This window comes from Oncorhynchus nerka, linkage group LG27, assembly GCF_034236695.1.
Source record: "Oncorhynchus nerka isolate Pitt River linkage group LG27, Oner_Uvic_2.0, whole genome shotgun sequence".
Classification (NCBI taxonomy): Eukaryota; Metazoa; Chordata; class Actinopteri; order Salmoniformes; family Salmonidae; genus Oncorhynchus; species Oncorhynchus nerka.
The window spans coordinates 77,314,431-77,336,337 of NC_088422.1; the positions used below are offsets into that span (position 1 = coordinate 77,314,431).

The 21,907-nt window shown below is 43.6% G+C and overlaps 1 protein-coding gene across 1 annotated transcript; it reads right to left on the reverse strand.

Moving 5' to 3' along the window:
- Window positions 1-1,099: 1,099 nt before the first annotated feature.
- Window positions 1,100-20,820, reverse strand: LOC115112451 (signal peptide, CUB and EGF-like domain-containing protein 2). Its single transcript, XM_065012023.1, has 23 exons — window positions 20,425-20,820; window positions 19,762-19,878; window positions 19,384-19,509; window positions 18,952-19,086; window positions 17,239-17,364; window positions 17,010-17,126; window positions 16,141-16,230; window positions 15,387-15,503; window positions 14,098-14,220; window positions 13,288-13,404; window positions 12,873-12,995; window positions 12,364-12,480; window positions 11,982-12,071; window positions 11,651-11,773; window positions 10,593-10,763; window positions 10,021-10,227; window positions 5,230-5,400; window positions 4,295-4,462; window positions 3,840-4,001; window positions 3,386-3,583; window positions 2,893-3,045; window positions 2,605-2,684; window positions 1,100-2,415 (listed from the first exon to the last, which is right to left on the reverse strand). Exons 1-23 carry the CDS (start codon window positions 20,510-20,512, stop codon window positions 2,269-2,271), a joined length of 3,066 nt encoding a protein of 1,021 aa, XP_064868095.1. The 5' UTR covers window positions 20,513-20,820; the 3' UTR covers window positions 1,100-2,268.
- Between the last annotated feature and the right edge of the window lie 1,087 nt (window positions 20,821-21,907).

The following is a 21,907-nucleotide window of genomic DNA, read 5'->3' on the forward strand; positions in this document are numbered from 1 at the left end:
CTACAAAAAGACGCCATTACTATTTATCTTTATAAAGTTAAAATTTTAAAAGGTTATGGCAGATAGCCGGGGCGTCAGGTAGCCTAGTGGTTAGAGTGCTGGACTAGCAACCGAAAGATAGCAAGATCGAATATCCGAGCTGACCTTTTAAAATGTTAACTTTATAAAGATAAATGTAATGGCGTATTTTTGTAGGCTCTAACTCCGTCATGGTACGTCGTGTGATTTTGGATAAACGCCGAAAAATACAAGGCAGTTAACCCACTGTTCATAGGCCGTCATTGAAAATAAGAATTTGTTCTTTACTGACTTGTCTAGTTAAATAAAGGTCAGATTTGACCGGATGTATAAACGTGAAACATCCGCTTGGCGTTTCCACTCATTACCAAATATGGAAGCCCTCTGGCCGGCAGTGGGAAAATATGGATTTGTGTTCCTAAACTAAAAATATGTTATGCAGACTTTACCCATTGCCAAAGTTGTAAGAAAACGCGTTTAGGAGTGCAAAGTCCAATTGAGTTATTGCACACATTCCCTAACGGAAATATGCAGAGGCCAATATGATCTCCCTAACTCGTGCTTAGCTATGCCCAACTCCTTGCTTGTTCTCCCCACTATTACTTATTTGTTCCGATTGGAAACGACAGGCTGTGGCATTGGTTTAGTTATGCAAATCTTTGGTACGGGTTAGGGTAGCCTCGTCGCGAACCAGGCTTCCCGTGACAACGACGTGATTTTGGAGGTATGGCAACGCGAGACTATGGTAAATTTAGGGTAGGGTCATCCCAAGGACGCCTGATAGCATTAACACTTCTGTTTTCTTACTGTCTCTGATTTCTCAATGCCTCTGATACAGTGCTGAAAATATAATCAATGTGAATTTTAAGTAATTACAATTAGGTGACAGTGTGGCAGGCAATTTTTTGTTTAATTCAAGAGCAAAAACAATTATAACTAATGTAACACAATAACTTATGTTATAGAGCCTATATAAAAAACGACATAATTAATGTATTATTTGGATTTGGACATTGTTGCTTATATTGAAAATAGCATATCAGAAAGTAAAAGAAGTAAAGCAAAAGCACAATTATGTTTATTCACTTTATTTACAACATATTATATGTACAAACATAAAAATATAGACATACATTTATCTGCTAAGTCATAAGTGAATAGAGCAATTCTACCATATCTGGAATGTATAATCTCACCTGATCCCCCTCATATTGCTCTAGATTTCTAGTCACACCACTCAATAATCTCACTTCTATGAGTAGTGAAAAGTAGTCTTTGGTAGCTGTTTGAATGATCATAGTGAAGAGCTAGTCTTGATCCATGGGCATCTGTTGTTCACTCAAAGCCCAGTGGCATGGAGTATTCATTGTCCAGTCATTTTTAAAGTACAACTATGTTTTCAGGACAGCAGAAATACAGGTTGTGAAGGGATGTGTCGATACTGCACACGTGTCAGGAATGCAGTTAACTACAATACGTTAACATTTTCATCTAATACTTTTTACACAATATACAATACATTCATAAGGATAATTTATTTTGTGGTATCACAATGCTTTAAAGTTCCCACCATCAGGTCACATTTGTGCTATATTCCTTTCTCATATTCAGGCATATTTCTGTCAACAATTCTAATCTAAATGTGAAACATGACTTTAATAATGTATGTTATAAGTATACACTATCTATGTGGTTGACATTTAGCATAAACCTCAGTTAACTTGTTATACATAATCAAGAGTCTTTTCTCATCCGCTTTCTATGCTATTGGTGAAAGTTCCATTTACCATAATTATTTTCAAGATGTTGTTGTTACACCCGTATGCAAATCGAAGCTTTCATGAATTTAAATGCTAACAATCAAATCAGCTTACTACTTCAAGCTTTATTCCTGAGACTGAAAGTTTAAAATCAAAAGGAAAAGACAACGTCTGTCTAAACGTTGCAATGCTCACATACAGGAGTGTATGGAAGTATCAGAGATAGATGTGGTAACGAAGTACAAAACACGTAGCTCTAGAATGTAGACCAGATGTGATAGCGGGAGCTGACACTTGTCTGCACCATGACAGTCCACTACCCACCTATTCCCAGAAGGTCCAATTGAAGTCCATTTGAGGAAAGTGTCTGAGGCCATCTCTCTTAGTCAACTCTAGACTCAGTCAGTCTCTGTACAGACAGGAGAAGTAAAGGACTCTTTTCTCTGGAGTATCCGAGATATCCACAAAGCAACTTGATGATAGTGCCTTCTTAAGGGCGAAGGAATCTCAAGACTTTAGAACGTAGAAATCGGATGAAGGATTTGGGGAACATTTCTCTTGACTCCTGTGCTGTGTAGTTGAAGAAGTTCTGTGGGTGGGCCAATACATCAAACAGTGCCTTCATAAGCTTCTTGTCCTGAGAAGAAAATGTCAACCAAAAATTAGTACAGGTTGGAGTTCAATCTCAGACAGAGCCAACAATCATCTGACATTTTTACGTTGGTGCTCAAGTGAAGTTTGCATCCTGAATTTCTTATTGTGTCCACAAGAGGGTAGTATATGGCAGACAAAAGCTTTTTCCACAGGAAATACATGAAATCTTTACCTTGAGAATTTCTTGGTGATTTTCAGAGGCATATAATCTTCCATCTCTGACTATATCTTCAATGAGTTCCTGGTAGTCCTCTGAAACATATATCATATATAAACATACCCAAGAGTATATTTCTATATTATTTGTGCAATTGGAAGTAGGTGACAAATTTGTGGTATTATGTAGACCTATCCAGACTTAAAATTCCAAATTAAATAATATTTCACAGACACTTGATCCATTGTTTTTAGCATGTGTAATTTAAATGTCAATATTTCCACCATTAAGGATGTCTCTTACCATCATAGGTCACATAAGGGACTTGGAAGCCCTTCCCACTGTTCCCTTCATTCGATTTAAACTGTATCCACAGCCTCTTGGAGCGGGAGGTGAAGGCAATAGGCCGTTCATAGGTCTGGCAGGTCTCATAGGTCGTCACAGAGTTGGAGAGAGCTGTGAATTGAGGATATGGTCACATTATGACAAATCAAACACTAGCACCATTCATTACTCTGAAGGTGGCCAAGATCTAATGGTCTATTAGAAGCCCATAGTAACCCCCATGATCTCTGAGAGGTGCTATCCTATTATACAGAACCTCCTACCAACACTGCCACCATCTTATAATGCTAAAGACATTCATCACCAACATCTGGTCACCTGCAGGGAAATCACATTAATACTGTAGCACCATGATAACACCCAGTCACCTAACAAGCTCTAACCTCCAACACGACACACACAGACAGACAGACTCATGCATGCATGCACACACAAAAAAACAAACACTCACAGCTCTTTCTCATGACCAGGTAGTCTCCACACTCATCCTCGATGGGGAGGAAGATCTCTGGGACCACGATGAGGATTCTACGCTTGGGCGGTGGGTTGATGGTCCAGGTGCACTCAATGTTGGCTGGGTAGTTCCCTGGGTAGTTGGGAGACTCGATGTAGCCAGTGAAATCTCCCATCTCTCCACCACAGTGTCTGTCTGTGAGGTGACAAGATAGTGTCAAATAGTTTATGCTGCCTTGGTGCTGCGACGCTAATTATCTACAGTAGCATCCCAAAGCAGGTCAGGAACAATATTTATTTGAGCACAGTAGAGAAACCTGCATGTGGTTTTAGTTTACTCTATGTGTAGTCATTAAGTACATCTAAAGTGTGAAGCCATGAACACACAAATACATACACATGCACGCACAAACGTACGCATACACAGACAACTCTTGTGTGAACATACATACTTTTGCACTGCATGATGTTGGTGGAGCCGTCAAAGTCGGTGGTGGTATTTCCTGGGCAGGAGATGCAGTAATTCTGACCAAACTCCATCTGATACGTCCCCATGGGACAACGGATACAGCGGTGTGTGCTGGTGTTGTAGTAATGTCCTGGTGAACACTGGACTAAGGGAGCAGAATGGAGTGTACCACGGTTTAGCACCTCTCAAACACCAACATACACCAACGTAAACCAATGTAGTATATTTCCATAAAACAGAAACTGCAGGAGAGTTCCCTTAAAAATCCAGAGTGTCTTCCAAATGCCACCCTATTCCCTATATAGTGCACTACTTTTGACCAGGGTCCATAGGGCTCTGGTCAAAGTTATACATTGTGTAAGGAATAGGGTGGCATTTGGGACTCACATCCAGACTTTATAGGCATAACTACATGGGACGGATAAGCTGACCCCTCACCTTTGGTCTCACACTCCTGGAAGGACACGGCACCATTGTGTTTGGTGACCAGGTTTCCTCCACAGTGGAAACAGGAAGTGCGGCCCACCTCTGGCTGGTAGGTACCCAGGGGACAGGGCAGGCAAGGGATGAAGCCATCATGGGAGAACTGACCAGGGGGACATTGACCTGGGAAAACAACAGAGGATTGGTCAGAGGGAAACTTGTTTTACTCAGTCTGCTCAAAGCATCATTCCCATCGTACATGTGATCATTTAGCAGACAGACACTTTTATCCGGAGCGACTTAAAGACGAGCACTCTTCCACAATAAGACTAAGGCCAGGAGAGCAGATGTCAGTGGAGTGATGTAACGCAAGGACATTATCTACCATGGAACAACCTCTCTCATATCTCCTGACTGACTTTAACAAACTGTCTCTCCCCATAGCTCTTTTTTGTTTAGTCTATTGGTGGGGAAAGCAGGAGATGGGATCTGTGGCTTAGCCACAAATAGGCTGTGATAACAGTGTTTGGTGGGGTGAAAACATGGTGGCCCCTTCTTCTCTTTATTCAGGAGAGGGCAGGGGCCGGGTGTGGCTGTTTAATTCAAACAGGGCTTGAAAGTTCCGAGGCTTACACGACTTTATACAAAGCAGAACATCTGCCTGTGGGGAGATTTTGATCAGGGTATCACTCCTTCCTGTGTATTTCATATATACTCATAACAGGATGTGATTCTGACTGGGAGACTAGTTTTAAGATCACTTTTTTTAAAGATCCAACCATGAGGGAAAACTATCCCAAGGTCTTTGAAGGAGCTCAGTGTATTTTGCTGCAGTTATCTTTATGATTATTATGGTTGATTAAGTAAGTGTCCAAGGTGACTCATGTCTCATGTCTTGTACACAGTTAGGAGATACATGATTACTCATATCCTCAACTCTTGAGCCTTACCTCCACACTCAGAGATATTCCGCGCCCCAACCGACCTGGGGCTTCCTCTCACCTCTGGCCCTGGGCAGACCTCGCAAGAATTCTTCCCCTCTTCATCTTGGTACATTCCAGCTGGACACAGAACACACCTTCCCTGATCCCTGTCATAGTACGTTCCAACAGTGCAGCTCACTAGCAAAAGGTAGAAGAATGAGGCAGATTGGCTAGATAATAGGGATGCTACACAAACACACACACACACATACACACACACACATTGGCATTCAAGCCCACCACAAGAGGCCCAGTGTTAAGCTGCTAAAAAGGCATTGCAAATCGACCTGCTGCAGCTATGCACAAATAAAGACATAAGAGCGCTGAGCTGCTCTCCAGATGCTTTTGTGTCCCACATCAAACAAGTTCTTACACTTCACATAACACCGGTGTGCATTGGGGAAAGAACTCTACATACCATCCTAAGCACCCTCACCTCTACCAAAGCACACACAGAGCCAGTCAAAATGAGTGTTTGTCTGTTATCTCACAAGAGCGTGCAAAGCCTGATTACAGGGATGCACACCATCAGCTTTCATTTTCCCCTTTTCATGTTTTACTTTGTAGAACAACGTCTCTAATTTATGTTTGAATTATTGTGTGTCTGGTGATGTCAAGAACTTCTTAAAGGGGGAAATTACATCTAATCATCTCTCCGAACAGAGAGCAGTGAAGTGAAATCATTTTGCGTTTTCATAAAAAAATGTCCTTCAGGGAAATCTAAGTAAAAGAGCTTTTCAGGAGAGAACCAGACATAATGAGTTAATGAGGAACACACAAAGCCTTTAATGCACATCCATTATATGTGCCTCAGCAACTTGATTTTCTTTGAGAAAGAAAATGTAATTCTCTCAAGAGCAGTTAATTTTTTCTGCCTTTTGTTTATCCTGAATGACCATGAGGAGCCACCGTCGCATTGTCTCCGCCAGCTTTTATTTGATGGAGAGAGCGAGAGAAGAGAAGAGAAGAGTGAGAGAGAGAAAAAAACTTGAAGCCTTTCAAATGCAGAGGCAATTCTATAGAGTCCTCGAATTGATGGCCCCAAAGAGGTTTAAAAGACCTTTCACCTCTATTCAAGTATTTGATGACATAGGCAAACACTATGGTATCACAATGGTAAGGAGCTGAACCCAATAAAAGGGGTCAGAGTTCTGAATCCACCCATTCTGCCTGCCCCAATCACTTCTTGCGCCTATCAAGCAGAGGCCCAAACAGCTGATGCTAATTAATTCCCATGGTGTTGCTGAAGTCAATTCTCTGCAGCAGTTTAGTGGCTGGGGTCATGCAGAGTGGCCCTGACTGAGGGGGGATATAGCACTCAAACTCCCAGCTTGAATCAACAGCACTTCCTAATCATCTCCAATGTTAAAATGAACATGCACTATTTTACGTAACAGAGATCAGGAGAATACTCGTACACAGGGTTTCAGACACTACACACTGGCAAGTTTTGCTGTTGGCTATTGTTGTTTTCTTCATAGTAATACAGTCATTCTGCCCCATTAAGTGGTCTGAAACTAAAGTCCAACATACAGCTGATTCTTATACTGGGTTGAGGCATACGGAAATGCAAATGTTGTTGTTGATCAGTCATGAATGATTTAAACTCAGCAAAAAAAGAAACGTCCCTTTTTCAGGACCCTGTCTTTCAAAGATAATTCGTAACAATCCAAATAACTTCACAGATCTTCATTGTAAAGGGTTTAAACACTGTTTCCCATGCTTGTTCAATGAACCATAAACAATGAATGAACATGCACCTGTGGAACAGTCATTAAGACACTAAAGAGGCCTTTCTACTGACTCTGAAAAACACCAAAAGAAAGATGGCCAGGGTCCCTGCTCATCTGCGTGAACATGCCTTAGGCATGCTGCAAGGAGGCATGAGGACTGCAGATGTGGCCAGGGCAATTAACTGCAATGTCCGTACTGTGAGACACCTAAGACAGCGCTAAAGGAGACAGGACGGAAAGCTGATCATCCTCGCAATGGCAGACCACGTGTAACAACACCTGCACAGGATCGGTACAGCCGAACATCACACCTGCGGGACAGCTACAGGATGGCAACAACAACTGCCCGAGTTACACCAGGAACGCACAATCCCTCCATCAGTGCTCAGACTGTCCGCAATAGGCTGAGAGATAGGCAGGTCCTCACCAGACATCACCGGCAACAATGTCGCCTATGAGCACAAACCCACTGTCGCTGGACCAGACAGGACTGGCAAAAAGTGCTACACCGAGGCCTGTACTCTGGAGCGGGATCGATTTGGAGGTGGAGGATCCACCATGGTCTGGGGTGGTGTGTCACAGCATCATCGGACTGAGCTTATTGTCATTGCAGGCAATCTCAACGCTGTGCGTAACAGGGAAGACAACCTCCTCCCTCATGTGGTACCCTTCCTGCAGGCTCATCCTGACATGATCCTCCAGCATCACAATGCCACCAGCCATACTGCTCGTTCTGTGCGTGATTTCCTGCAAGACAGGAATGTGAGTGTTCTCTCATGGCCAGCGAAGAGCCCGGATCTCAAGTGAGGAATAAGAAGGCATTGCTTTCTCTCAGTACTAGTGAGGCTGAGGCCGTGTTGTTGTGGAGGATTTCTCTCCCAACTGAAGCAGTGAGAACAAGCCCCAATGGGAATTACAATGGAGTGGGCAAACTGAAAGGGTTAAACTGCACTTAGTGAGCTAAGCCAGGGGTGGAGGGAAAAATGTTGCTCCTTTATAGAGCTGGGGGTTACGGCTCCCTTTCAGCCCCACTTCCAAATGACATGTCTACACCCCTGCCTGTCCACTGGTCTGCTTAATGATCATCTGAAACTAACTGCAGTGTGGGAATCCTACACACGGGTAACTTTACTCTTCTGAGTTATTTTTTGTTTTACGACTTAAGATTTACTTATGAAGTAAGTCATATGAAACACAAAAACAACAAGCAACAAAGCTACAAAGCAAAATCAACAGCTAAGGGTCATTTGAATCCAGCACAAAATGTTAGTCTCCTGTTATTTGGAGGTAGAAAGAAACGGACACCAGCGAGAGTTCACTTTGCTGGGGATACCTTGGATTAAGGGATGCTTGGTTTGTAAAACTGTTAGACTATTTCCCTCTTGTGTGAAAATCAATACATTTAACCAGCTATGGGCAGTCTTTATTCCTAAAAAGCTCTATGAACCAGAATGGATCAAACACCATCATCCTCCCCCCACTCAAACCCCTCCACCCTCACACACTCAACCCCCTCCACCCTCACCCCCTCAACCCCCTCCATCCTCCCCCTCAACCCCCTCCATCCTCACCCCCTCAACCCCTCCATCCTCACACACTCAACCCCTCCACCCTCACCCCCTCAACCACCTCCACCCCCCTCATCCCCCTCCATTCTCCCCCCCCTCAACCCCCTCCATCCTCACCCCCTCCATCCTCCCCCTCAACCCCCTCCATCCTCACCCCCTCAACCCCCTACATCCTCACCCACTCAACCCCCTCAACCCCCTCCATCCTCCCCCTCAACCCCCTCCATCCTCACCCACTCAACCCCTCCATCCTCCCCCTCAACCCCCTCCATCCTCACCCACTCAACCCACTCCACCCCCCTCAACCCCCTCCATCCTCCCCCTCAACCCCCTCCATCCTCACCCACTCAACCCCCCACCCCCCTCAACCCCTCCATCCTCACCCACTCAACCCCCTCCTTCTTCCCCCTCAACCCCCTCCATCCTCACCCCCTCAACCCCTCCATCCTCACCCCCAACCCCCCCCCCTCAACCCCCTGCATCCTCACCCACTCAACCCCTCCACCCCCCCTCAACCCCTCCATCCTCACCCACTCAACCCCCTCCATCCTCACCCACTCAACCTCAATAAGGACGGGGGGTAAGAGAGGAGAGCTCTGGATCAAGACAGAGGCAGGCTAGAACAACTTTGAGAGGTCGGTCTACACTAGTCTTCAGACCCCTTAAATATGGTGGCTTGGATCAGATTCAGACAGGGGCTCTAGAGGTAGACGACCAATCACTACAGAGTTAACGGTGGACAGAAAACGGACTCTCTTCTACTGACCACACTGAGACAGAGAGGCAGAATGCAGCAGCAGGCAGTGGGCTTACTATGCTTACTGTGAGACCCTGAACTGGGGCCACGCAGCTCTCTGCTCCCCTCCCCTCCGACAGAGAAAACACATGCCAACCTCCTTTCCACTGCTGATGTTGACAGGGTGTCATTAAAGCTAATAGACTTTTCCTCCATTATGGCTGTAAAACTAAATAGGACCAGCGGAATCAACAGCAAAAGCTAGCGGCTGCCATCACTCCTTCTGTTGCACTTTATCCCACGGAGATGCTGGAAGATCTCCTAGCTTTGCGAGCCAGTCAACAACGGGCTCTCTTTTCTCCGTGCGAGCCGAGCAAGCACTCCCCATACTAGCTCATTACAGCATGTCGGCACCCAAATATGGCAGTAATCTGGCCGACACCTGCTCCAAATCAAATCAATAAACAAACCTGTCTAAATATATCTTGCTGGCATGGCTATGACTATGAGCTGCTCTGTGTGGGAGCCAGGACTTGACTCCAGGGGTGGCTCAGATACAGGCAGAAACAGATACAGGTAGATGCTCAAGATGCTACTCATTTTATACATACATTTATACCTAAATTTTATGATACTCAGAACACTCAAGATGCTACTCATTTTATACATACATTTATACCTAAATCTTATGATACTCAGAACATTCAAGATGCTCACTCACCACACTTCCTGTCCACCAGTACCTGCCCTTTCCCACAGTGTTCCGGCAGGTCCACCGGCCACGCCAGCCTCTTGGCCAGCTCGTAGTTAGAGCCAGCGAAGTGGAGGTGGAACTGCTCCCGGTGGATGGACTTCCTCAGGGTACGGAGAGTCTTCCTCAGCCTCTTCTCTGAGCGCCGGCGCACACAGCCCAGGTCACAGCTCTCTGCTGAGAGAAACACCAGATACCAAACCTGTCCTTGCAACGCAATGAGACCACAATACACACGCAAACAAAACCACACACACATACCGGTACTAAAATAGACAGACACACACACTTGTGTACATATCCATTCCAACACACAGACACCAGAACATTTGATCAACCACTTGCTCCCTCAGAATACAAGAGAAACCTCCAAACCTACACCTTCCCCAAAGATCCCACCACCTCAAAACACCACGTCAAAACAGGAGATACTTTAACATGTTTGGCTTGTTAAGTGACGAAAAGCAAGAGCAGAGAGAGAATCAGGAAGCAGTGTCAGCCAGAGGACTGGGGTCACAGCAGGGCAGGGCAGAGAGACCAACCTGTTACCTCCTCTAGGTTCACATCCAACTCAAACTCAGCCGTGATGGAAGAGCCCTCCTCCTCGTAACCCGCCTTCCTGCCGTGGCGGCTCCGCATCCGGGGGCCAGACGAGCTGCAGCGCAAGCGCACATAGCTGAACTGGACGTTCTCCGTGAAGGGGGACCTGCTGTCTGTGGACACGACCAGCCACACAGGACATGAACATGCACAAACACATGCATGCATGGAGACAAACACACACACACACGTTACTGAATAACTATATGGTGTATAACTGGTTAACTGTAGCAGGTAGAGTGAGGATAAAACTTAATTGCAATGTCACAACACTTAAATCTAAGGAGATTATATCCTTTGTGTGGTTTTATTTTTTATTTAACCTTTATTTAACTAGGCAAGTTAGTTAAGAACAAATTCTTATTTTACAATGACGGCCTACACCGGCCAAACCCTCCCCTAACCCGGACAACGCTGGGCCAATTGTGCACCGCCCTATTGGACTCCCGATCACGGCTGGTTGTGATACAGTCCGGGTCTGTAGTGATGCCTCTAGCACTGTTCAAGTACTGATGTTTCTAATCATTCTTTAAAAAGCAGTGACATCTCTGTGTATCCTGTTAAACATGCACTCTTTTCCTCCTGCCCTTTTTGTTGCCTTTGGACAGGGGGGTAACGAGAGGTGAATGGGAAAAGCTCCCTTTTTATTTGAACACCATGCCGGAACTCATTGTAGAAAATATTTTATCCAACAATCGGAAGTCTGTTTGATTGATAGCTGGGTAAGGGCCAAGTGAAAGGCATGCTATGGCTAATTACGTTTTCCCCTGTCAATGCCATCCAATGTGCAGTGCTGAGACATTCAAAACATTTCAGACCGCACTACTTCCCCCCACGTATTTCTTTCATATTTAGCTCACTCCCAGTTTACTACAATCTAAGCAGCCTCGGGGTTTGGTTCCTATTATCAAGTTTGTTGCATGATATGTAGGCAGTGCCAGGTTAATCTGCATTGTTTTAATGAATGAGGAGCTGTTGGACTTGTTAGAAGCCTCTGTACCTGAGTGAGCTGCGTTCAGGCTCTCCTTCAGCCTCTCTTGACTACGTTTCAAGTTGCACTTTCCAGTGCCAGACTTAAAAGTGGCTGTGGTCTTAATTCGCAGGACACTTGACATTTCTGGTCCTACGGTACAAAGGAAATAATAGCACATTGTTAACCTTTGATAAAAAGGAAAAATCCCTTGACTTCCATATGTCTATAAATGAAAATGCGAATACTGAAGACTTGATTTGGTATGACGTTGTTTTGTCTTTATATGTTGTGTTTCTGGCTGTTTAGGTCAGGCTGGAGTGACAGAGGCTGATGCAGATCTGTGATGGTGTGTACTTGCCCAAGCAATACGAGCCACTTCCATTCCTTTGTGCTCCAGCCAAGCAGGGCAGAGGCATTCCACAGGTCACTGTATAAGAATCCTCCGTCCCTGTAAACGCACACAGGGGCATGAGACAGGCCACCAAAGACAAAAGGCAGAGCCACAAAAGGCCTGGTCGCCAAAAGCAAACAGATGGGTGCTGGAACATGAGACAGCGCTGCTCTGCAGACTGATAGTAGTAGTAACTCAATTTGTGTCCCAAATGGTACCCTATTTCCTGTATAGGGCACTACCCTTGACCAGAGCCATGTGGGCCCTGGACAAAAGTTGTGTAATATAAAGGGAATAGGGTGCCATTTGGGATGCAGACCAATAGTAGTAGTAGTAACTGATAACTCACCACTGGTGATGTGGACCTGGGACTGGCAGGTCAGGTAGCAGCGGTCACCTCCCTCCTGCCTGCTGCAGTTTAAGGTCGGTTTAGAGGGGGGCTTTGTTGCTGGGAAACCCTCTGCCTCTAGATGGAAACCATAACAAACTCACAGGTAAAGTGCAGACTTTGGCCATGGTAGAAAGACAGACAGAAGGAGGAGGATAGAAGTTGGGAGAAGTTGTGGGAAAAGAGTGAAATCTATCCAAGGAGAAGAAGAAAATGGGAACAGCAGCAATTGCCTTTATTCTACTTTTGTCCCAGGTTTTAAACCAAAGGCCAGAGAGAAAAACAGAGCAGTAAAGAGAAAGAGAAGAAAATAACTCAAAGTATCTCCTGTTTTTAGTCCCCAAAAGTTTCAAAACATACATGTGATACACATGTATGATTTTATGTCAAAAACAGTTGACCAAAAACTTTTATCACAACACACCCCAAACCGTCTAGAGCCCCCCAGGCCTGAAGGGGCACTGTCTTACCGATACAATCCTTTTTGTTCCAGTGTAGCTTATAACCAGGGTGGCACTGGCACTCAAACCCACCCATGGTGTTCTCACAACCCTGCTCACAACCTCCATTGTTCACACTGCACTCATTTATGTCTGAGAAGAAAACAGGGAAAACATCCATATGTTATTCGCAGCATCTCTCACCACACCTCATTCACAAAGCATCCATTATTTTTTCAGCAAAAACGACTAAAAACACCACAATGAACTATTCAGAATGGTGTGAAATGGTGTAGATGGTACCAAAGCCCTTTCCCCATAAACATAATACCCTATACACATTAATTTATAGAAAACCCAAACATGAACTATTCAGAATGGTGTCAAAGCCCTTTCCCCATACCATAAGTATAATACCCCATAAGCATTAGTTTTATAGTCTTACCTCCACAGTGGGCCAGTCCATACAGGGTGTACCCTTTGTTGCAAACACACGCAAAACCACCAGGGGAGTTCACACACGTGTGACCACATGTCCTTTCGAAATAACACTCGTCTATATCTGTCAATAAAAGCAGAGGGATATTCTTTGTCAATTTAAGGTAGTAGAAATTGGGGTTTTAAATGGTACAGCATGGTATCACTAGGTGATGAATTGTGGCATTGTCTTTTGATAGTTAATTTTAGAGACAGCAGTATCTTAATGACGAGTTGTATCAGAGGGATGAAATCAGTTTGTACTAAACGTTAAGCTTTAAACTAGCACGTTAAGGATCTTCAGAGGAATTCTTCAAGTCAATACTGGCAAACCGTTCAGCCTCCTACTCTCATTGTCTTATCTTCCAGCAGCACCTACACAGAACAACAGCTCAGTATACTGTGCTGTCCCAGCCCCTTCCCCAGATGTAGGGCAGACAGGCAGGAGAGTGAAGAGAAGAGGCCTACCCTGGAAGGAGAGTGAAGAGAAGAGGCCTACCCTGACAAGAGAGTGAAGAGAAGAGGCCTACCCTGGCTGGAGAGTGAAGAGAAAAGGCCTACCCTGAGAGGAGAGTGAAGAGAAGAGGCCTACCCTGACAGAAGAGTGAAGAGAAGAGACCTACCCTGACAGGAGAGTGAAGAGAAGAGACCTACCCTGACAGGAGAGTGAAGAGAAGAGGCCTACCCTGACAGGAGAGTGAAGAGAAGAGGCCTACCCTGACAGGAGAGAGAAGAGAAGAGGCCTACCCTGACAGGAGAGTGAAGAGAAGAGGCCTACCCTGACAGGAGCGCTCGTCAGTAAGCAGTTTGAAGCCCTTCCAGCAGTTACACTCAAAGCTGCCGATGGTGTTCCTGCAGAAGTGGTCGCAACCGCCGTTGTGCAGCTCACACTCATTAATGTCTGTGAGAGGCAAATTATAAAACTGTTATTATTCAGACAAACATACACTCCCCTCCATATATATTTGGTCAGAGAAGCAATTTTTTAAAATGTGTCTCTATACTTAGGAGACGGTACATTATGTCAGCTTTTATTTGAGGGTATTTCGATACATATCTGTTTAACCATTTAGAAATGAAAGAACTTTATGTATCTAGTCCCCCCATTTAAAGAAGTCATAAGTATATCACTTTTAGTGTGTTAAAGTTGTCAAAAGGTTAGCATTTGGTCCCATATTCCTTGCACGCAATGACTACATCATGTTTTGCCGTTTGTTTTGGTTGTGTTTTGGGTTATGTTTTGCCCAATAGGAACTGAATGGTGAATAATGTCTTCTGACATTTTGGAGTCACTTTTATTATAAGTAAGAATAGAAGATGTTTCTGAACTTCTACATTCTACATGGATGCTACCACGATTATGGATGATTCGTGAATAATGATTACAGAGGCAGAAAGAACAGTCTCACTCATCATTATTCATAATTCTTTCATGATTTTTCTTAATCCTGGCATTAACAGGATTAATTTAGTATTCAGAAACATATTATCTACTCACTTAGAAAGAAAATGACTCCAGTCATCATTCAACCATTCAGTTCCTGTTAGGCAAAATATAACACAAAACTCAACCAAAACAAACTGCAAACGCATCCAAAGAGTTTGTAAAGTCACAAGCTTGATGTAGTCATTGCGTGCAAAGAATATGGGACCAAATAATACACTTTTGACTACTTTTATACACTATAAGTGAATTCGTCCAAATACTTTTTAATTGTTCACATGGAGGACATTTGATACATAAACCTGACATTCTGTACTGTAGCCTCATATGAAACATTTGCTGGAGTATAGAGCCAAATGAAAAATGTTAGCTTCACTGTCCATATACCTATGGAGGGGAGATGTGAAGCTTGTTAAATAAAAGTACATTGAACTGAATAATAAGAGATGGAGATGAAGATGGCCTGCCACCAAAATGGCACCTATTCCCTATAAAGTGCATTACTTTTGACCAGAGCCCTATGGGCCCAGGTCAATAGTAGTGCACTAAATAGGAAATAGAGTGCCATTTGTAACTCAGACATAGGGATGGAGTTGAGGTTGTTGGTGGACGGCTGGTCTGACCTTTGCACGTCTTCCCGTCGGGCTGCAGAGTGAAGCCCACGGGGCAGCTGCAGCGTACCCCCGTGGATGTGTCCTTACACGTGGAGTCACACCCCCCGTTATTTACCGCACAGTTCTCTGAAAGGCCAGCGGGAATCGATTCAATGTCAACATGCTGCTGCTGTGTACTATACTGAATGAAGGGTTATAAAAATGCCTATACATTATGTACTGTCGTTACAGAGCTATTGCCAAAGTCTGCTTTTTAACCCTACCAACAGACATCGAGTAAACAACAGCAGTGGTCCTAGCCACCGAGCTAGCAACCCAGTCACATACATACAGTCAATACAGTGTTTTACTAGGTGTGAACATTGACACAGCACACCATGACTGACAGTGCTATACATTGGGCAACCCAACGTTATCCACATCCTAAACGGAAGGAAAACGTGAAATGTACCACACTGTCACAAAAGCATATTTTTCAGGGGAGGAATCGGGCGGTGAGAAAGTGAGGGTCCATAGTCATTTCACAGTTTGCTCTAAAGCCTGTGGAATGCCTTGGTTTACTGGGCCTTGCTCTTCTCCCCTCTGAAAAACACCTCTGGCTGATTCCTGGCAGCATAACCCATGGCAACGAAAGTCATTCAAATAGTCCAACTGACAGAATCCTCTCAGTCAGTAGCTGAGTCTGTTTGGTTTTCTTATTTTAGTGTTGTAAAAGTATCAATGGGTAATAATAGTGGGATTTGTGCAATTATACAATTATTACCCATGAGCAGTCTGCGCTTGACACGTTTGTCCACCTCAGTGAAGGACGTGGCGTTGTGATCAGAGCTCTCAGTAGTTGTCTCGTCCCGCTCTGTAATACAGACAGTGGGTGACGTGAGTAACAGTCAGTAACCTAACCAACAGAATACACGTAGATACATACACGGTATTTTAGTATAACTAAAATAAACACAGGTCAACATTTAAGAAAATGGTTTGCACCAAGTTGCCTCCTGTTCTGTTCTGTCTGCTGATGCACAGTAGCTGAATTGCCCAGTGCACACCTTGGTGGTCTGTAAGTGTAGTCTACCTCCCCTGGATGTTTTTCTGTGTTCCTCTCTGGAACCAGAAGCATGGTGATACCTGAGACATGCAGTTTGGCTGTCTATGCGTGTGGCAGATAAGACAGGAGATGGAACTGTGAGATGGAACTGGAGACAACTCAGTGATAATCCTGGACCCCACACACACAGTAGCGCCGCGGGAGAAACAGATAGTACCCACAGGCCTACTGTACGTCTCCTTCCTATCTGACGGCTGATGCTTATCATATCCACCATGTGCAAATGGAAGAAATACACACTCGCTGTCAGGAGAGAGATGGCAAGCTCCTCAAAAGGATTGCCATTTCATCCACAGGCTCAAGATGTGATCCAGGTGAGTTTCAGTGGGTGAGAGTACAAAAATGAGGAGAATGAAGAAGTGTACAGATGGAAATATCTAGAAGGATCCAGTCCATTTCACCATTATTGACTAGGTCATCTGGTTTGCTATATGTAGAGATGCTTACAGGGGAGGAATCGGGCGGTGAGAAAGTGAGGGTCCATAGTAGTATGTAAGTAGGCCTGGATGTGGTTGATCTGCTCTTACCTACACAGGACCTGCCGTCAGGGTGCAGGGTGTACCTCACATGACACCTGCAGATGGGCCCCTGCTCCATGTCCTCGCAGGTGTGCTGGCAGCCCCCGTTACCATGGTTGCAGGTCACTAGGCCAATAACACAAAACTTGGGTCAATTCCAAAGTTCAACTCATGTGTTATCTAAACAAAACTCTTGGTTGAGCTAGCTATACGATCAATCACAAAACTTCACACATACAGATGCAGCCTCTTTGGTTCTTGGCCAGCTCGAATCCTGGGCGGCATTCGCAGGCCACTCCTCCCTTGGGTGTCTCCTTGCAGATGTGAGCACAGCCATGCTCTTTATTCATACAGCTAAGGCCCTCTGGGAAAGAGAGGTAACACGTTACATTAGGTTGCTGCTATACCTGTGTAATAACACTGTAATTACACTACTCACAACAGTGTATTCACATGTTGTTACATATCGTACATGGTAATGAAATATAGAGGCAAAACAACTGACACGGCACAACACCAATGATGTCTGATGATAGATTATTGAAGCATCCTGACTAGAAATCTGACACAACCCTTTGGGGCATGGCCCAACAATAACACTTCCTAGAGAGGGCTGATGCATTCAGCTGACATGCAAGTGCAGTGGACCCCTCAAATGTGCAACTCCAAATGGACTGGGCTGACCTAGCTTTTTCAAGCCATGTCAAAAAGAGAGGGGAAAGAAAACCAAGTGGCTGGGAAAGGACAAAGAGTAAAGCCCACTGGCAGAGGCAGATAACTTTTCCCTGAAGGCAAACAGAAACAAAGCTAACAACCAACACTTTGAGTGGACACTCAGATAAGTACTTTATTTAATCAGATTTTACCGTGGTCAATCTACATATTCATATACTTTATACACTGAGTTTACAAAACATTAAGGACACCTACCTAATGTTAATTTGCACCCCCCCCCCCCCCCCCCACATACACACAATCCATGTCTCAATTGTCTAAAGGCTTAAAAATCCTTCTTTAGCCTGTCTCCTCCCCTTCATCTACACTGATTGAAGTGGATTTAACAGGTGACACCAATAAGGGATAATAGCTTTCACCTGGATTCACCTGGTCAGTCTAAGTCATGGAAAGAACAGGTGTTACTAATGTGTTGTACACTCAATGTAGGTATAGGCAGTACGCCTCATATTTGGAAACTGTACTGATCTGAAGTACTTCCAAAATTGACAGATATCCATAATGTTCTGTACACTCAGTGTGTATGGGAGTCAGAATCACATTATTATCTTCTATCCTAATACCATCATTGGCCTTTTCCCAGGTCACTGTAGAGAGCAGCTCCTTTATTCTTATGCTGCAACGGCTGAGTGGATGTGCTGGTAGGATTCGTAACTTTTCCAAGGGAAACCCAAAGTAGTGAAGAACCTTTGGATCTCTTCATTGAATTTAGTGAGAATAAAACAACAATACTTGTGAGAGCTTTATTCTAATGTAAGACACAGGCCACAAAGCCCAAGTGTTGCAGTTATTAACTTGTTTTGTTCTCTGGGACACGGGGCTCCTTTTCCCACAGCATGGGCCCTTTGGAGCCCGACTGCTCTAGATAATGCCACAGAGAGGGGACCGATTTAACAGCTGTCATCCATCATTGTGCTGTCAATCCCACTCTTGTATGTGAAGATTCGAGAATTAGCTCCATAATTCTCTGCTGTGCCCCTGACACAGCTTAGTAGCCTACCTTAACACAAACACACACACACACACACACACACACACACACATAGACTGAGACACAAACATACAGAAACATGCATGGACTGAGACCCAACAGACATGCATGCACACACACGCACACACACACAGCCACAGAGAGACACATACTGTACATACACACATTTGAAGGTGGGTAGGAGAGTTGGAAGCCATCACAGGGCAGGTATTCAGGGGTACTCACCCACAGAGCGGTGGATACATGTGTGCTGGTTGTCACTGAGGAAGAAGCCCTCTTTGCAGCTGCACTCATAACTCCCCATGGTGTTGACACATGTATACTGGCACCCTCCATTGTTGAAGACACACTCGTCCACATCTGCAGGCAGAGCCAGGACATGACTTCTCAGAACAATGAAATAACTGGATGAATGTTCATGAATTCCTAAGCTGTCTTCATGAAAACTAAAGAAATATTACAACAAATCTCTATTTACCTGGCTGTCACACATTGTTCAATGGTTTTAGCAGAATAGAAACGAATTCCCTATTGAAATTATACACTTTTAATGCCACCTTAATTCACCGTATAGGCCTAAAGTTATATCTGCGAAATGATTGTCAAACACTCAATACATCAAATGTTGTTTACCTTGTAGTCTGAAATGTATCTTACCAAGACAATTATGTCCATCGTGCGCTAAATTGAATCCATCATGGCAAGTGCAACGATAATTGCCTGGTATGTTGTTACATTCGTGTACACAGCCACCATTGTACTCGATATCGCAATCATCGATGTCTAAAAGGGAGTCAAGTCGAGATTGATGAATGTTTGCCATTTGAGCATTTAATGGAAAAGGGTCCTTTCAAACAATGGGCCACATCATTTAAATAAAAAGTCATGCATTATGCCAAGGTATATGATATATAATCAAAATGTCATTGAAACTTGTCTTGAAATCCAAGGAACTATTGGTCCAAAGAATTCAAATGTGGATCCCAATACAAAAGGAAAGGAACAAGGAATTACAGAGCTAGAGGAGATAATTACCTTCACAATGTTTACCGTCGCCTTTAAAGCCTACTTTACACGAGCACTTGTAAGAGGCTTGGGTATTTTGACAAATAGCATCAATGTGACATCCATCACTTCCTTCTGCGCATGCATCTGGATTTGAAATCCACATTTTGGCATAAAATGTTACCAGAAACAGCATTTCGTTATCTGTATTTTTAATCATGTACATTAAGATTATGATATTAATGTGGTCCTCATTAAATCCCCAATATTCAATTCAACACTGAATAATTTCAGTTAAATAGGTAAAAGTCTAATTCGCCAGGTTCTGAGTACTAAAGTTAACAAAACATTGATCCGATTGAACCTGATCCACTACTAAAATTAAGAAAAAATACAAGTCAGGACCCATTCCTTATCATTGGTACATTTGTTATTCATTTTATCTGAAAACTAGTGAGTAGGTTGGTTAAAATGTAGGACTTCGTTAAAAAAGCAAACAGACAAAAGAGATTCATCAAGTTCCAATTTTTACAATTGAAGCCAAAACTGCGTGGGCAAACTATAATAATGTAAAACAAAATAAAGTCTGCCAAGTAGTTGGAAACTATACATAATTTGAAAACAACAACAACATGAGCGCAAACACTGTTCTAAAAGTGCATAAAAACAGCCTTTGAAACTCATACAACGCACCTGGATTCTCTAGAAGAGCGGCGATTTGGCGAGTATTTAACAAGAGCAAAAACAAACAAAAGTCCCTTGCGCTACAAATAGCTCCCATGGTGATATGATCCGAGTTTTGGAGGTGTCCTTAAAACGATGCGTTTGCTCTGAAGTCTTGACCAAGTGTCCGCCTCATTTTCATTCTAGCCTGTCAGTCGGCTTCACGAGTGGATTTGGAAAGAGAAAAGAGTTTACGTGTGTGTGTGTGTGTGTCTGAGTGAGAGATAGTGTCTCTATTATTTTTAAACTTTATGAGTGTAATGCTTACTATTGAGTTCTGATTGTTTATTTCACTTGTGTTTATTATCTATTACCCTTGTTTTGGCAATGTAAAAATGTTTCCCATGCCAATAAAGCCCTTTACTTGAATTTAGAGAGAGAGAGTACTGAAAACAGAAGCAATTGAGAATATTAGATAAGGCTGTATAACTGATTTTATAACCATACAATTATAGCCTAACGTATTTTAAGTAGGCCTATGAAATGTGTCTCTCTTCTGGCTGAACGAAAAGAGTGGTTCCCGAAATATTCCTTAAAAGCCTGACTTTGTAAAATAAATGTAACTCCGCAAATCTGCACTGTGCCCTGTTCTGTGTTCTTTTTCATCCTCCTGTTGTATGAGGCGGGCATCTCTGAATGCCCAATCCTCGAAATAATGGTGGCCATAAATTATCCCATTGTATTTCACACTTGACTGCTCCAGACTTGTCTAGAGTCTTTGTCGGCGATCAAAGTGTCATCCTTTGAAACCCGTCTGTTGTTTAAAACTCGTTTTTGTTGAAATAGGAGCGCACGCAAAGCTGCGTTGAATCGCGCTCCTCTTTATCCAAGTGAATATAATTTCACATAAGATCTAGACCTTTTACAGCGTTCAAATAATTTCGGAAACTCCGGGACCTCCGAGTTAAAATCAATGTAAGTTATTTGCGTAGAGCTTACTATAGGTTGATAATGAGATACTTCTCATGTGGGAAACTAGGGTATCATCTATCTACAACGAGTATGACGCGTTCACGTGGTTGTTGGAACTAGGAACCTCCGAGTTAAAATGAACGTAAATTATTTGCTTAGAACTTACTATTGGTTCATACTGATACTTCCCAAGTGCGAAACTCGGGTTCATCCTTATACAACGAGTTGGCAAATCTTACATTTCCGAACATGGTTTAAGCAAGAGATGAATGAGACATTGAATAGGCAATCGACATTGGAACGTGGATTTATGCTGCGTCATGTCATAATCTCGGGACCTCGCGTGAGTTAAAATGAAAGTCAATTATTTGCCTGGAGCTTCCTATTATTTGATTCTGGTACCTTTCGCCTGACGTGAATGCGGCTTTATATTGAAGAAGCCTTCATGCGAGCTACTTTAGGCGCCTTTGTGTTCAACATCAGAGGCAAAATCGAATATTGAGCGCCTTACCCGCTCAATTTTCAATTACCCGAATGAAAA

Bases quoted from the DNA above. Each gene is read 5' to 3' on its own strand.
- LOC115112451 (XM_065012023.1), bottom strand. From the start codon at position 20,512: ATGGGAGCTATTTGTAGCGCAAGGGACTTTTGTTTGTTTTTGCTCTTG. The intron at 19,510-19,761 runs GTAATTATCTCC...ACTCCCTTTTAG, and splicing joins CGACGGTAAACATTGTGAAG to ACATCGATGATTGCGATATC. The intron at 3,584-3,839 runs GTATGTATGTTC...GTCACCTCACAG, and splicing joins CAACATCATGCAGTGCAAAA to ACAGACACTGTGGTGGAGAG.